Here is a 17,405-nt window from a genome sequence, read left to right as displayed (position 1 = left end):
TATCAAACCGACAAAATCCAATGAAAAGCTAAATTTGGGGTTCTTGCCATGTTTGAGAGCCTTACACATACCTGTGAAATAAGTATAGTTCAAGAAACGTGTTTATTGAATGGAAGGCCTTGCCTGTATTTTGCAACCTATGAGTGTGTGAGAAACGAAAAGAGCTACACAGAAACTGTTTATTTCTGTGTAGTCTCCATTCCTTCAGCTCTTTAAGTCAGTGATATTATTGCCAAAAAACACGAATACTGCAGTGTCCACAAATACGGCGACTTGTTGTGGGTAAGGATGTTTGTTTTAGGCCCCAGGCACAAGCTGTGGTGTCTTGACAGCCATAAATCAATAAATCCCAATAAATCCACAAAGTTATGGCCATAGCACATAATCAAAGGCAGTGCTATGGCACAAAGGCTTGGGCAGCACAGGCTCTTTTTTTTTCTCTGTCATGAAATTTACTTCGTTTTAAGCTGCATTTATGGAGGGATGAGCAATTTTGTAACAGACGCAAAAACTTTGAAAGGTTAAAAGCCAGTAAAGCTGGTTGTATGCCAAAGGTGGCTTGTTTTTATACCTCAAATTTGTGCATATGTGGTTGATATCTTGAAATTTGGTTTTATTCTAAGCAGCATGCTTTCACAGCCTTTGCATTTGCTGCTTTCTTTCTAGTTGCAGCTGGCCTAAGCCATGCATTCACTAGAGGCATGCTTCAAAATAGAGCCTATCCTTTTGTTTACAAGCTTAGCTGTAGCAAGGCCACATCTTTTTTAGTAGTTTGGCTTTCTAGCTGCTTTTTATGCAGAAGCATCAAGGCTGAAAGTTCGTCGGCTACATATTGTGTTTTTACATGCTCTAGGCAATCTTTCTTTTTCGCTATCTCTTATTTTGCATAGTATTTACGTAATTTTGCCTTGTCGTTTCCACATCCTATGCCTGAAAGTATGGAAGCATGTATTTTTCTTCCCTGTCAATTACATGTCAAGGCTGTAGGTGCAGTGCGAATGTTTCTTGTAGTGTACCTTAGTACAACTCCTCTATATATGTATAGCAAATGTATTGTCACAAACGAGTGTTGTGAGAGCAATAAGGTAGAAAGTTGGGCTAGTTGGAATAGATGCGTACCTTAAATTGCCACAGAAGATGACAGCAACACGAAGGGGCGGTCACAGGTTGAGCACCATCTTACAACTGTTCATGTTGCTGTCGTTTTCTGTGCTAATTAGTACCCATGTCACAAGGGCAAACTTAGTGTCACTTTAAGCGAGTGCACTTCAGCACACTGAGTGTCACTTTGGCAGCGCGCTGATGCACGAGAAAAAAAGTGTCCTTTGGAATTGACGACACTGGCAATGGGTGAATCAGTAGTCACAACGTATATTTGTTATTTTAAGTATATGATTTTCAAAATAAGTGCCTTATAGTAAAAGACAGCATTTCAAATAAACTTTATTGAAACTGAAGGAATCAATTGCAATCACAATAGCATTATCAATCATAACGAGCCAGGAGAAAAGAGCATTGCCTCTACGGCGAGCAGAGGGAAAATAGTGGATTCCATTGCATATGGCGCAAGAACAGATCACGAACATTTGGAGTGTGTTATGGCAGTGCTTATTCATCACTTACGGACCACTTCGAGACTTTGCTCACCTTTTCACGCACTGAGACAATAGAGAGAATCGTGCCAATTTCACATACTCAAGAGCGCTTCTGCTAAAGACATAAGCGACGCACAGTCAGCTTGGCTGTAGAACGACAAAGAAGTTCGCATATGTGAGCGCTTTAATCTGCTCGTCCGAACATGTCATTATTGAAGCACTACTTGCGTTCACTAAACTTGAAAAAAACAATGACGGCTGCATAGGTAGGGTAACTAGCACAGGCATAACCAACTGCCCGGCCATTACACATAAACAGCCTGAAATCGAGAATAGTAAGCTAGCTTTTTACAGTATAGTACATTTCATTAACTTTTTTTAAAACATTTCCAATCACAAAAAAAGGTGGTTTAAGTTCACTACCGAACGTGCTTTCAATAATAGTTTGTGTATTTTAAGCATTGCTACCAAGGCTACATAGTTGGACGCAGTGAAGTGAGTTTGCCGAACACATTCACTGCCGAGTGCATTCTGCAGCGAGTGTCACTAAGTGTTACCATATGACAGCCTGTGAATGACACTAGTGGCAGAGTGCACCCGCTCAAAATGACACTTAATTTGCTTGTGTGACAGGAGTATTAAAGTATGTAAGAGCAAGTGGGTTAGTTAGAAGACATTAACGTTAGATGTGATCAAGTGCTTTGAAGTGACAATTACATAACAGAAGATAAAGGGCTTGTTGTCACTTGGGTTTTCTCATAAGTAACTGTACGTGCCTCACAGTTTCATTCTTCCTGGTGTTGGTTTTATATTTGCAAGTAAACACTTTCTGGTGATGGAAGGCGCTTTGTTTTTGGCAATACAGGGTGGCTTGCGTGTTTGTCTTCATTAAGGTGTTATGTTTTTGGCTTTTTAACTGCATTTGCTATCATGTACTGGCCATCATGACTCATTATCATCTTGTCATGCAGTTGTATCTCATGTTTTTTTTAATAGTGTGCATTAAAGGAGTAGAGACATTAAAATTACAACTTGTGCTCTGTTTTGCTCGGAACGATTGATAGAAATTCTGTCACTTGTGGTGGAGGCCAGTGTGTAATATTCAAGTGGCCTTGGCATTTTTTTTTATTAAGAAGTGATCTGAATTGACGATTTTGGTTTTTGAAATCAAGGTACTTAATTGGTTCCATGTTTCCTTGGACAAGTGCAGCTCATTTTTCATGATTTTATGTTCACTTGCTTTATGCCTGTGCTTGTTCTTTCGGACTTGTGGGCCTTGTACTACTCTGTCTGGTCGGCACATTGATCACAGATGGCTGCACCATACTGCGTCACTTGAGTTTTAGAGCTACGGTGAAGGCTTCATATTGCAGCCCACCAGCTCTTCCTATTGGTGAAGTCTAGCCACTAAATTTACAGACTATGCATGCACAAGTGACCATAAGCCTGTAGCTTAGTCAGTAAATTAGGCCATTGTTCCTGCTTTATAATGTTTTTAGCGCTGCCAAATTTCAAAATTTGAAAGAAAATTAAGTTTGTTGGTAAAATTTATTTCAATTCATTGGCCATTGACATCCACAAAAGAAATGTAGTAGTTGTACAATCGTATAGAGAATTGTGTGGTGTGTTTTATTGTGCTAGTTTCGAACACCTCAAAACTTCAACAGCTAGGTGCATTGCAAAAGAAACTGATTTTATTAAGTGAATGCCACAATTATTTTTGATGTGTCTACTCCTTTGAAACTCCTTTAGAGTATTTGTCTTAAAGAGAGTGTTTTGAAATGCAAAATGAGTGTTCATAATTGTTTATGTTATGACAGAGAAGTGCAACCGTTTGGTTTGCTGTCAAAGATGACACATATTATATTTAATTACCTGCATAGAGCAATCAACATAGCTTGATAGAGAGCCAGTGTGCAAATGCTACGCAATTTTTACCTGTGAAAATAGCTCTTTGATAGTGCAGAACTTGTATATCGACAGTTGCCATTGGAAATGGACTGTTTATCAGCTACCCAAGCTTATTCTTGGAGAGCATGACTGTGACAAGGGGTAGTAAGATACAGAAGTGCCCTGACATTTACTGCTGTACTAAGAGCACAAGTACAGAGCCACCTTGTACATGCCACCCTCAAATCCATCAACTGTATGTACAATTCGGCTACCTCTCTAATTTTATAGCTTACAAGGGCCAGGCTTTTGATCAAATGTGTGTCACATCAAGCTGTCCTGATAAATTTGACGTCTGTGAAGCTAAGAGGACGAATAGTAAAAAGAAGTTTGTCATGAAGCATCATTCTTGCCCATAAAAGAGTTGGAGGGTTCGAGCTTTGTTTAAAGCATCAGCTGTTTTCTAACATTTTTGTGGCTTTTATAATAGCTTCAATGTGCTGCATAGAACATGTGCGCAGAGAACCGCAATCAAATTGCTGCTGCTGCACTTTGGTACCAGAAAGGCACGGCTGTCAGTATACCTGATTGCAGACCTGTAATTTGCGTGAACTACAGAATTTAACCATTTTAGTCGAATATTCATCAGTATGGCTTAAATTTGCAATATTTATTAACATTATGTATTAGGATGTTTCTTTGCTTAGATAACGTGAACACAAAGGAAACATGTGAATAAATGTGAGACAGAGGCTGGGGCTGTAAGCATATACCAACTTTTATTGTCATGACATGCTAAGTAAGATAACTTGTTCTTGGGCTACTTACTTGGTGAAATCATAGTAATGCAAATAAAAACAAACACGAGGAACATAAGATCAGACACCGCAGGCACTACCAGTAGCACCCATAGTGTCCGGTCTTGTGTTTTACGTTGTTTATTTTATGCTATTTTATTCTTAGTATTATGTGATCCTTTATTTGCACTACTATGGCTTCACCAAAGATCCTAAGTAGTATAGATTTTTTTTTATGCAAGAAAAAAACTTTTTTTTTTTTGCCCATTCAAGGTGCACTGTATTGTAGTAGTATCTTGGTAGGTGCGTGTTCTCATTGTATTCTCTGTGTGGCCCGCACCTTCTCCCAATGGCAACTCGCCAGACTACGAGATGGAGTACCGGTTGTCGGAAGAGTTCTGTCGTAGCCACTTCCTGGTGGGCGCCCTTCTGCTGGAGCTACGGGCAGCACTCAGTGAGGTGCAGAAAGTTCGACAGAGAGCCATCAGTGTTGTCTGCAACCTGCTTGCCAAGCATGCCTTTGACGACCGTTACCAGGGGAAGGTATGTGTGTCTTTGGGCTTGAATTTCCATGCAGGCTTTGATGACATGCAGCAAAAGTGAACCTGAAGTGAATACAGTAAAATGAATACAGTTATACTGGGGACAGGGTGATAGAGCCGGACAAATGGTGCCTAGGAAGTAGGAATCTCTCATTGTAGTGCATGATGGTGCTCTAAGCCTGCAGCTCATGCCAGGCTGAAGAAGCTTGGCAAGTTACTGCACATATACATATCACTGCATGTACAGTACAAAATGCACGGAGAGAAATAGAGCAGCACGCAGCACAAGTGTTTGACTCATCTCAGCTGGCACTTCATTTGGATTAATGGCGGCATGTGTTCTGATGCTGGTGCGTTTTGCAATGTGCTTACAGTAATGCTCCTGCTGTGGACATCTGACCAATCAGCAGGCCATTTTTGCAAATGATGACAGAGCTTTGGGTGTCTTGCTCTGCACAAATATTATAACTGAGAGCCAATGCTGTAATTACATTTTGCTTGTACATATGTACTTTTGCTAAAAAGTATGTACATTTGTAACAGTTTGCTTTTTGTATTTGCTTATCACCAAATTGTTTAAAAATGTGCGTGATCAGCTCTTTACTTTATACTAGAGAGACAGCTCTCTTAGATTAGTGCACGGCATGCGCCACTGTGTAATTGAGCAGAAATACTCAGCAAAGCATGGAGAGTGAAGCTTTTATGTGAGTGCTTGCAGTTTATATTTTGTATCTTGTTTAAAAGCTGACAATCCTTGCATCTAGATTTAGATATTTCTTTGAGTAGCCCTTTTTTATTATAATTTATGGTAGGAGAGTTTTGTTTACTTGAAAGGCCTTGTCACTTAGCTCTCTTCAGCACCTATGACATGTGTTGCTGTTTATGAAATGGCCTGGTTTTTTAATGCTTTTCACACTTTTATTCAGTGCTTTGCTAATCACCTATGAGGCTCAGTGCCGCGATATCTCGTAGCATTGCTGCAGTCATCATTTGGACTTTCATCTAGTTCATTGTGAAGTGCTCAGTGATACTAAGCATGGGGCAACGCTACCTGAATACATGCGTAAAAAAAAGTTCATAAGAAGCAAACATTCAAGTAATACTGCGTTCAGCGTGCAAGACTTCACAAATTTTTCTCCGTCTTTCTTGCTCGGTGCTCAGGCCCAGCAAGCTCGACTCGCATCACTCTACCTGCCCCTCATCTCCGTGCTTCTGGCCAACATCAACCGTTTCAGCAGCAGCACAGAACAGCAGCAGCCATCCTCCGCCGCTCCGAGTGCAACTAACACAACGGCATCTGGCACGTCACCGTCTCGTAAGATGAGCAAGGCAGACAGTCTGAACCATGCGGCTGTAGCTGCTGAGGACCCGGGCACACCACAGAGCGTGACGTACCGCAACAGTGTGGCCCTCGACGGGCCAGCTTCTTTGCCGGGCTCTGGGCGCCACAACCGGGATTCGAACTACTTATCCATCATTGCTGGCCAAGGTGGGTGAAAGTCCTTCCATTTGAATTGAATCCAATCTCCAGCTTGTTTCTTTTCCCGATTTCTGAAACATAATTTAAGAAAGTGCAGCCTTTGAGAAAAGAAACAAAGCCAATCCCCGAAAGCACGATCGAAGCTTACTTTAGCAGTCTTGTCAGAAAACGTTCAGGATGTTGTTCGTCATGAAAACTTGGGAAGGGGGGAGGAGGGGAACACCACACTGCAGTGAGTAGTGTCATTTGCCCGAGATGTCACGTAACCCTAGTCACCGTAAAGCAAATAAGTGCCTCAACAAAAACACTATGCAGAAGGTTTAGAAGTGATTGAGCTGTTACTTGCATAAAACATCACAATTAATATTTAGTTTGGATGGGGAATAAAAGTTCGTGTTCAACCAGTAGGAACATGTAGCCTTGTTTTGGGGGGTAGTAGCTTCACTTCTTAGCTCCAAGCACAATGCTTATGCTTGCAAACCTGGCATACTGAACTCATTCATTAGCACATTGAGCTCAACTGTGTTTGATATAAGCGTAACTGTGATGCATTGTTTCTGTGCCGAGGATGAAATCGGTGGTGGCATAAGAATGAGGCATCCATGGTAAATACAGTATTCTGCTGGGTGGATACACATACACCCACAAAATTTGTGACATACACACTACTATTAGTAAAATGTCTTGCATTTTGCTTTTTAATGTGTTAGTTCTCCTGCACTGACAGCTACGTGTGCCATGTTGAACAAATTAATGCCATGGAAAAGCTTGTTTTCATGTGAATGTTGCAGTTTGCAATAGCTTGCAGCTTTCTGATGATAAAAAAGAAAGAATGCTGCTGTAGCACTTGGGGGCAGTAAAAAGTCAAAATTCTGTGAACAGCCTCTCTCCTTATTCTTTGTCTTCTGAGTAACCATACTACTTAAAAAACCTCACGTACTTGAAAAAAAATTCTACAGGCTGATACTGTCTCTGGATCATAAATTTCCTATATTTGGTATAACCTTTATTCTTATTTTTTGGGGTGTACATGTTTCATTCACTCCAGCTTCACCATAACACCTCGGCCAGGACCTTACAATAAAATGAGCGTTACCTCCCTGGTAAAAACAGATCCAGTATTAGAATTCGGTTCAACATACTTTTTTTGTACATCGGTGTTCTATGGCTCTCTCCGATTCAGGTTTGATGTGGCTTGAAGTTTGAGCATTTGCATGCTCCAAGCAGAATTCCTTTCCAAGGAGTGTGTATAAAGTACGGCAGCAACAATAAACATCAAACTAAACATCGGACAAATTCAAAACACTTCAATGTATGAAAATTTGAACTAGATAATTCACTCATATGCCAAGCTGCGCAAGAGTATATTATTGACGTTTCCAATGATTTGGAGGGATGGGTAATAAAAGAAGCCTTTTTTCTTTCTTTCTTGAGTTGTCTTTTCAGCACTACCTACTTTTTCTGATCTCTGGCTTGTGTGTGCCAAAATATCAGCATGTGAGTGTACTGTGGCCACTTGTTAGTTAACTCTATGGTTGTGTTAGCAGACAGTGCTCAACAGTTAAGGCAGTTTTACTTTTGGGATCGGGAACATACTTTCTAGCCCCCCCCCCCCATTTTCCTTTTTTTTATATATGCTTGCACAAACGAGCTCTGTCCCATAGGCTCGTGCAGTATGATTGTAAAATTCATTTTTTTTTCATTCAGATACAACAATGTGGCCACATTCAAAATACTCCCCATTAGAAGCACTACATTGGTTCACCTCTTGTTCCTTTGCTGAAAGCACACTTGGAAGCCCTCTTCTATTAAAAGGAAGCTTTAGCTCGGGCCCAACTCTGGCGTGGCCTATCCAAATACATGTAAAACTTAAAAACATTTTTCTGAGATAACCCCTGGACCCATTTTAATAAAATTTGTTGCACTTAAGAGAGAGAGTTCAATTCTAGTCACTGTTTGTAGAGGAATTTGGATTTAGGGCCTGAATTTTGTTAAAAATCTCTTCAAAAATTCAAAAGTTCGAGAAAAAATAGAAGCACGAACTTTATATATTAATAGCTCTGCATCAAGAACAGATATCACAAACGGCATCCATTAGATCATTGAAAGAGGACAAATTTGACGTGTCATTTTATATCCTGCCTGAATTTGTTACGTTGTGTACAAGGGTTCTGCAAAAGCTGTATTTCCATATTACTAAATTTTTTGGGATTCATGTGCAATGTATCAATTTTGTCCCCTTTAGATGTTCTATTATATGCAATTCACATAATTATGATATCATCTTTCATTGTTGACTGACAGTGTTGTCAAATTGATAGTTTCATTCTATGAAAATTTTATATTCTTACCACTTTTTAATAAACAATTCACGACCTAAATCAAGAATTCGAAACCAACAGTCACTATATTTAAGTTTTTCTTTTAAATGCAACAAACCTCGCCACATTTGGTGCAGTGGTTGCAGAGAAAAACGAATTCTTCTTTTACGTGTATTTAGATAGGGGCACCCAAGCTAAAGCTTCCTCTTCAGTGCTTCAGGAATGGTGTCGTTTCCTTTTGAATTGTCGTTGCATCCCTCAAATGTATAATTAATGTCTAATTAATGCCCTTGATCATGTTGAGATGTAACAGGGCTAAATCCAGCAAGTTGGGAGGATATTCTGGCACAGTGATGGAATTGCACACCAAAAAAGCATGCATTATCGATGCAGAGTGCATGACGGCCTTATCATGGTGCAGAATCCAGTGCCACACTCTTGATGGATTTGGTTGCACGCAACATGAATAATCTCTTGGACACTTCAGGACCTGCAGGTTGGACCTGCAGGTATAAATTCGTGGTTCACAATTCTGTGGCAGTCATACACAATCAACGTGATTTGATAATTGCTTTTTTCTTTCACACTTTCTTTTCGTCTTTGGCTCGTCTTTTTACACTTCTTGCTCTGTGACTTCAACTCGACGTTGTATTTGTAAATTCAAGTTTTGTTGCTGGTGAGAGTCCTTTGTTAGAATTCAGCGTTGCTGTCCGAAGCTTTCCACTCAATGCAACCATCTTTTCGTTGCATCTTTTTGCTCGGTAGTTGGCAGTTTCAGCACCATCTTGGCACAAACCTCTGTCATTTTCAAATTTCCAGTTCAAGTCTGTTGAATGGATGACTGGACGACTTTCTCAAATCAAGCGTTTCTCATATCATTCTAACAGTCATCCGGTCACTGTCCGAAGCTTTCCACTCAATGCAACCATCTTTTCGTTGCATCTTTTTGCTCGGTAGTTGGCAGTTTCAGCACCATCTTGGCACAAACCTCTGTCATTTTCAAATTTCCAGTCCAAGTCTGTTGAATGGATGACTGGACGACTTTCTCAAATCAAGCGCTTCTCATATCATTCTAACAGTCATTCGGTGATCACTGAGTGAAAATGTTGATATTTTTCGTGTCTTGATCGAAAAATCAATCAAGTATTCAAATACATGGTTGATGTTTTCATCTTCGCTCGAGGTAGAGGGGTGTCCTGACCTTACATCATCACCGGGGTCTTCACGGCCTTTCGGAAACACAGTTCTTTCCTTTAGTGTATCCTTTCCATAAGCCTTTTGCAACATTTGATGAATTTCTGCACCATTCTTGCCCAATTTCACAAGTAATTTGATATTGATCATTTGTCCTGTCTATTTGCCGATCTCCATATTAGCAAAGTCTAAAAATGGGTTGCACAGAAAGTGCACGCATAAAATTAAGCCTTGTCTTGTCCGGCTTGTACTAGAGGTCGACCAGGTCCTTTCAAGCTAAGAGAGTGGCATTGCTGCATCATCTCCCACATGTTCTATTGCGATAGAAACTATATGGACACTCCAGGCGCATTTCTGCCGTCGACGTTGCCGTTGCCATGAGGTTTTGTAGAAGTCCAAGGGCGATAAAATTGTCGCCGCGCGCTTTATGCTGTACGTGCAAGTAAAAGCGTGTGAGTGTCAGCTGCTGATTGCGGGTCAATCTCGCGCCACCTTCCATCGTGCACAAGGCTTCGGGGGGGAGGGGGGGTGCATTCTACACTGCAGGTGGCCGGGCCAGGCCGTTGTATCATCAAAGCCATCTGTGACAGGTACAGAGTCGGCACTACGCTGTGTTTTCGCAGCATAGTTTGTGCATTGTTGTGGGCAGCTGCACGAAGGTCAATTCGCTCGCTGCTGTTGCCGCATTTCCTCACTGCAGCGTTTTGACATCGAGTTCGCGGTCATCGAGGGAGATGTGTTCATGTTGGCTTGGCGTGTGTGACACCATGCTTGTTAATTTAGTTAGTATGACTAAGTTTACAAGTTTATATGGCCAAGAAAACTACCATCCTTACTTCATATAGCTGCCCACAAATTTGCTATCGCAATTGATGCTTCGCCTTTCAAGTAAAACTGACTTCTTCTGACTGACTGCATAAACTTATGGGACAGACCTTGTATACACGTGCACCTTCTCATTCATTCTTTATTTACGTTACCACTAGCATGGTGGATATGAAGAACTTGATCAGTTTTTCTTGTTTTGTACGGTACACAGTTTGGTGGTTTAGTGTTTGCTTAGTTTGTTTGAAGTAAAAATGTGGTTTGAAAATGGGCAATTATTCTTGCTTCTTGAAGCAGGTTTTTTTTAGCGCCCCTACAATTACTCTATTCGTGGCACTTTGGTTATTGTGAAAATGTATTTGTGTGCATACTGGCCTGTCTGTTGTGACTGTTTTCTTTGGAAGTTTGTCATGGGAGTCTCGTGTTGTGTATAGTAAATATACATGTTGCAAGCATAGTCTTTATGTTGCATGAAATTAGAGATGACTTCCACTTTACTTGTTAGCCTTGCTGAGACCTTGCATTTTCTGTGTTTTAATCTCAACCTAGATTTGCTTGATAGAATGGTTCACATTCTTCAGGTATTTGCCCTTATTAATTTTTTAATTGAAGCAGTTTTATAAAAAACCGTGATTTGCATGTCTTCAAGTACTTAATAAGTCATATTGCCAAAAACTTGTCAACTGCAGTGGCCTCCGACAGGTGCGTTTAGCAATGTTGCCTTAGATGTAACATGCAAGCCTTGCAGCATTTGGCTTACGAAACAAAATCTTTATCTGCACTTATAATTTGCTAAGAAGCTGTAGAGCAATTCTAAATAAGGCTATTAAATTTATATTTAATAGTGTAACACAAGCCATGAGCAAGATGCAAAAAAAGGGCATACTTGCACAAACTTAATTGTGGAATTATTTCTTCACATTAGTAGCTTTGTGAAGCATTTCATGTTATAAATTTGGAACCATGCTCTGAATATCACATGAATCTTCATAAATCTAAAATATGTTCGAGAAATAAAAATTAAACACTCACTCACTGACTGAATTGACTGCCCTAAAGGGCCAACTGCTATAAAATTTCACTTCAGCTAAATTGGTTATAAATGAGTGACATGTACTATTGGAGCAATCTTGGCAAAGTTGGAGGGTTGGTAATTGTCTAATTTTCTTATAAGTGGCCTGTAAAGCGCCTAAGCAGATGATGCGTGCACCTCAGGGTTAGCTGACATGATTTAAATCTCAGGACATTGCTTCCGAGACTTGATCGCGCCACAGGCGGCCGCAAGTGACACCTAACCTCAGTGGTCATGGTAAACAGCCAAGCATTCTGGGTCATGCGCCACTTCTGGCAAGTGGAAGCGGTGTCGGTAGCTTTTTGTGGGGTTTTGAGATCAACGTGCATATACACGTGCATTTCAACGTAAAATTATGCATGGAGGCTGCTTCGTATCAGCATTATCTGAAACTAGGCTCTTTACATGGTCCAACATTTTATTGTATTTGGCCTTTAAGAGAAATAGTAAAAAATGCTTCTATTTTGCACGCTGTATTCTCCCATACCTCCATACCTGTTTCACATTTTGCATAGCGAATTGGATTGCTGCACATTGATGCTGCCTATATAGCCATCATGTTTGTGTTGTGGTCACTATCTCATTGTGTGTGCGTGCATGTCTTTATGTGTGTCATGTGTATGTGTGCTGGTGATGCAAAACTTGATTATACTATTAATGCTATCGATATATTATTGAACTATCGACAGCACACTGTTCATATCAATAGTGCTATCGATAGGGAAGAAGAAAGATTTACTGATAATGTAAAATTGCGCAATGTACCGCATGTAAACACTGCAACATAATCTTGGCGATGTTTCCCTTTTGCCAACTGCATGAACTTAGCGTTACTGACGGTCAGTTATCTCAAAATGTATAGTAATATCACTAACCAAGAACTGCAAAACTATCAATAGCACTGTCAATTGTGAGCTGTTCTAATACTATAGATAGTACTATTGATTGTACTCCAGTAGTATTTGCTAGGAGTTACTATGTTAATAGTTTATTATCAAAATATTGAATGTTATCAGTTGGGCTATCGATAGCAACACTATCAATAATCTTTTCCACACTAACGATAGTTTAAAAAAGTGCTATTGATAGGACAGTCAATTTACCAATAGTTTTGCACCACTAAATGTGTATGTACAAGCGCAGCCACTGTACATACACATACACCATGCAACCACACGGGTTGCGGCGTTTCCACTAGTGAACACGGCAACTCGGGGCATCACTGCGTGTAGCGCAACCATCAGTGCCTCATGAACTCTTGCAGTGCAAGTGTAATCAAAGCTATAGGCCCGGCATGTTTGTCTACTATGGCTCCTCCCCATCGTCACGCGTGTTGGTATCTCAATCGCATGCACTCGTGGCTCTGAGTTATCAATGCTGCATGCAGGCATCAAAAAATTTGGGAGGAACTGTAGCAGACGACACACTGGGCACTCCGCCTATCACTTTGATTGCGCCTGTACCACAAGGCTTCACGAGGCACCAGTGGTTGCAGCATGCGGAGCGATGCTACAGGCTCCCGTGTTCCCACTAGCAGTGGCCACGTCTGTACATGTGCATTTCTGTTGTGTTGCTACATTCGTCAATTCTCAAGGAACGCGCAGCGAGTCCATATTTGTCTTCTCTCTCTTCCTGACTTGCGCCATGCTTTTTTAGCCTCCTCACCGCTTCCTCTAATGAAGAGGACAGCTTGGCTAAAATGGCGCCTGTCGCATTCCTCAAGTAGTAAGTAGCGATCGGTGTCATCGCCAAGGCCAGCAGCAGCAGTAGACATTTCGCTTTCTCTGTAGCGTGCACTTTGGCCTTTTGTTTATATGTAGCGGCTTCTTTCCCTTCTGTTCGTGCGCATTTGTAGTCGACGCACTGCTGCCATTGGGCCCGCCTTAGTTGGCTTGGCTTTTTATGTTTGTATGTTTAGCAAAATAATGCCAAATTTGGTGTCTTAAACTGCCTCTAATCCATCACGTCAAGGCTTCCTGTTCTGAGGGATGTTTGAGCGTTTATGACTTACATGTGTATAATGATTCATTTTCTGAAGTTAGGTTGTTATGCCCTATGCATTTACTTAGGCATTAGGTACATTACACAAGTCGACATATCTAGAAATAAAAAGTTTCCCTTGCGCATACAAGCATGCTGCTTAATGGATAGCCAGCACTTTGGCGGACATTGTTCATTCTACAAAACATGTAGAGGGGAGAAAATTGTTGTACACATTGCCTGGAATCCTGGAATCCAATATATTTGTCTTTGTGGAGGTCTGTTGCAGTGTGAAGGGTAAATCGGAAATACATGCAGATAACATTGCTGTAGGCTTTTGCTGAGGGCTGATGGTAGGTAAATGTGAGAGGCAGTACACCAAGGAAACTGCCAGTATATGTTGCTAGGCCACTGAAGCACATATTGAAGTGAATGCAGCAAAAATAGCACTGTCTATATGTCTACGTAAATATTGTGTGGTGCTTGTAGTGTGCTGTCAAATGCACTTTGTATTCGTCTGAAGGTTATTAGTAAAGAGGGACTAAATAGTGCATGTTTGTAGTGCATCCATTCAGATTAAAATTGCATGCTTCATTTATTTTTTGCAAAACTCCAGATTTCCAGCCATTAATATCAGGAAAGAAGAACTCTTGTTTTATTTTTTGATTTTTAATTCTTGTCAATTGAAAATGTTCTGTCCTTTAGGCGTATCCAAGATATACCAGCACAATTGGCACTTTTTTAAGAATTTACTGCAGAGTTTCACAGTGGTATAAGAAAATAATCACTGTACTTCATTGAAGATAATTAAGTTTGGGTCATTAACGTACTAACTAGGTATATCTGTTAGTTTTATCAGCAAATCTCACATTCCTAGTGGGTTTATTTCATGGAATAATAATAAGAAAGAACATTGCATCCTATAAAAACTACAACATAAAAGATTGACATGAGGACCTTTGGGTTTATGTTGGTCATGCTGATGAGGAATTTGGAAATCTGGATTAGTCATTGCAATGTATTATGCATGTTGATGCTCCACGTAGGTAGAGGTTGTAGCAGATAGTTTTGCTCTTGTGCAGTTGTTTGTAGTTTGCATATATGAGACCTATGTGGTCAGGAGTGTCTTGGAGATGAGTGCCAACACCCTTATGTATAAATACATCCTCAGCCATTGTGAAAACCAATAACTAATTGTGCACAAATAAGTTATGTTAACATTTTATGCTATTTATACTTGCATTCTAGCACACTTGCTGTGGAAGAGCTTTTAAATACATATATACAGATATTTATGCAAGATAGCAGCACTGGTTGTAGATCTTTAACATTTAAAGGAAAAGTGAGGGATTCTTTATCCAGTAGCCTAAGTTGCAGGGATACGTTTGTGTAGTCAGAGTAACTCATGAGCACTTCTTTTTTTCCTGCTAATATTCTGCTCTGCTGATAAGCATTCCGTAGCAACCTATAGCAACTGCATAAATTTTTTTTTACTGCAACATGTTATGTTGCAATGACTATTGCTCATTGGTCTAAAGCAAGCCAAGTTGGCCAAAATTTTATCATGCTATTTATTTTTCTGTCCTTTGCAAATGAAGCCTTATGTTTTATGGTTCTTCGCTCAATATAGTGCTGATTGCTTTAGTAACTAGAGAAACAAGGACACCCAGCAAGATCTTAGAACCAAAGTAATGGCTTTGCAATTGAGTACAGTGAAAAGTGTGTGGAAATACCATCTGTAGCATGCCTGAAAAAGTGATAAAAGCCTATATTATAATTTTTTTATACTATTCAGCTATATGTGAGAGCCTATGAATGCTTTTGCACTAAACTTCAGTAAAGTTGGAAGTTGGCAGAATGTAGCAGGAAGAAGTTTATCAGCCAACCTTTGCTGCAAACAGCCCCATTCAGCTTCATGTGCATTTTACATGGAATAAGGTGTAAGACGTGTTGATGCACTTTTTGACTGCTGTCTCTGACGCTAGGACAATTCAGAGGAATGCATATCCTGGTCCAACTGCATGTTTTAGTTTGTGCGCGTGTCGCACATTTATGCTGTCATACTGATATACACTTCCACCGGGGGTCCAAATTTGTGTGAAGATGTGCAAGCTGTCACTAGCAAAATATTCACTTCCCCTGTCGTAGTGAAATATTACTTCTGAACCATTCCTTTAGAGACAACGTATCACTGCCATTAAGAGTGAGCACATAGCTTTTCACAGGCAGCGTGCAGTGTGATATGCGGATGCTTTGTTTGTGGTGGCTCTGCTTTTGAGCATGTTCGTGTGTGTGGAAATTCATTGCTTTCTGACTTATTCCTGCGTTGTGTGTTTGCGTTCTGGTGTGTAAAATTAACATGCGCTTGTTACATATTCATCGACATCAAGTTAGTCACTTTCCGTTGGTTGTGTGGAATGTCACTACTTGGCTGAAAACGCATGCAGTTGTTAACAGGCGTACCAGCGCTGTAGTGTTCAGATGCTTGGAATCAATGTTTGTAAAGAAGAGACAGCGTATGTAATAGCTAGCATGAGAAGTGAAAATTTTAAAACTCTCTGCAGAATCCCCAAGAGTTTGCCCTCGTGAAGTAATCTGTCATTTGAAAAGCAATGAGGAGAACTTGAATTTGAACTCTACGATGACATTGCTGCTAAATATTTATACCATGCTAATATTCTTTGCAAGGTGGAAACAAGTTGGTGTTACCAAATATAACTTTTTTTAAGCATGGGCTCCATTTTTTTTTTTTTTCATATGTGGTGATGTGCTGGTAAAAATCATTGCATTCAGCAGTGCATCTATTGCTTGTGGCTGTAAACAGCTAACCAGCTGTTGCACATAGCTAAATTCCTCAAGGCATATCTGATATGTCTAGCCTTTGCTGTGATTGCTTATTGAACATATTTAAAAGACAAAGCACCTGAAGAAGTGGCACACGTATGAGCATGGCACTGGTTCTCATAAAAAATGAGTATTGTTATTGTTATTATGGCCAAGCATTCAGATGGGCAGCATACTTTTGAACTGCCTATTGGGACTGACAGGATGGCAGAGCAGTATAACAAAGTAGCAACAAGGTTGTTCCCTTGGTTTTATAATGACCCCCAATGTTCATTCCTTCCCACTTCTAAAACATGGTACCATTGATGCGGCAGTGATGAATGCGGGCCCAGACTTGCTGCGTTGCAGTTCATGTATACATGCTTTCACTTTTTAATGCATAAGCATTCTTTGGCGAGTACCCCAGGAAATTTTCCGTCGTGCAAAATGTGTAATGTCTTATATCTGCGCAAAAATGCGTAATTTGCAAAGTCAAGACATTGAATCATTATAATACAGTGAAACCTCGTTAAACCGTAGTTGGTCGGAGCTCTGAAAATGTGCATACTATACGGTAGTACTGCTTAACCGAAATAGCATGAGATTGCTCACTTAGCTGTCAAAAACGGAACACGGAGTGCGAGAGTGCGATGAAAGGGGAAAAAACATGCAGTATTTATTTACTTCACGCGACAAACATGCTATTTTCGTTTGATGTTGCGGCGGCCTAGCAGTGATGACAGCGGCCTCAAACTTGCTGAAGCTGTGAGCCATCTTTTGAGCCAGCCCCCTCTCTCGGCAAACACTCGCATGGCAGATTCCTCGTTGGCGTTACATATTCTCTGTGCACAGGCGCGGTAGTGTTACAGAAGTCGTGGGGCACCTT

The 17,405-nt window shown here is 40.5% G+C and overlaps 1 protein-coding gene across 4 annotated transcripts in view; it reads left to right on the top strand.

The window, feature by feature from the left end:
• Ziz (dedicator of cytokinesis protein Ziz) overlaps positions 1 to 17,405 on the top strand; it is a 196,935-nt gene that overhangs the window by 141,860 nt on the left and 37,670 nt on the right. For all 4 annotated transcript variants that reach the window (XM_075682221.1, XM_075682222.1, XM_075682219.1 and 1 more), the window contains 2 exons: positions 4,647 to 4,825; positions 5,986 to 6,313. In XM_075682221.1, coding sequence (XP_075538336.1) covers positions 4,647 to 4,825; positions 5,986 to 6,313 — 507 coding nt within the window. The remainder of the gene's footprint in view (positions 1 to 4,646; positions 4,826 to 5,985; positions 6,314 to 17,405) is intronic.

The sequence above is a fragment of the Dermacentor variabilis genome, chromosome 2, assembly GCF_050947875.1.
Source record: "Dermacentor variabilis isolate Ectoservices chromosome 2, ASM5094787v1, whole genome shotgun sequence".
Taxonomy (NCBI): Eukaryota; Metazoa; Arthropoda; class Arachnida; order Ixodida; family Ixodidae; genus Dermacentor; species Dermacentor variabilis.
This window is presented reverse-complemented; position numbering and strand designations above follow the sequence as displayed.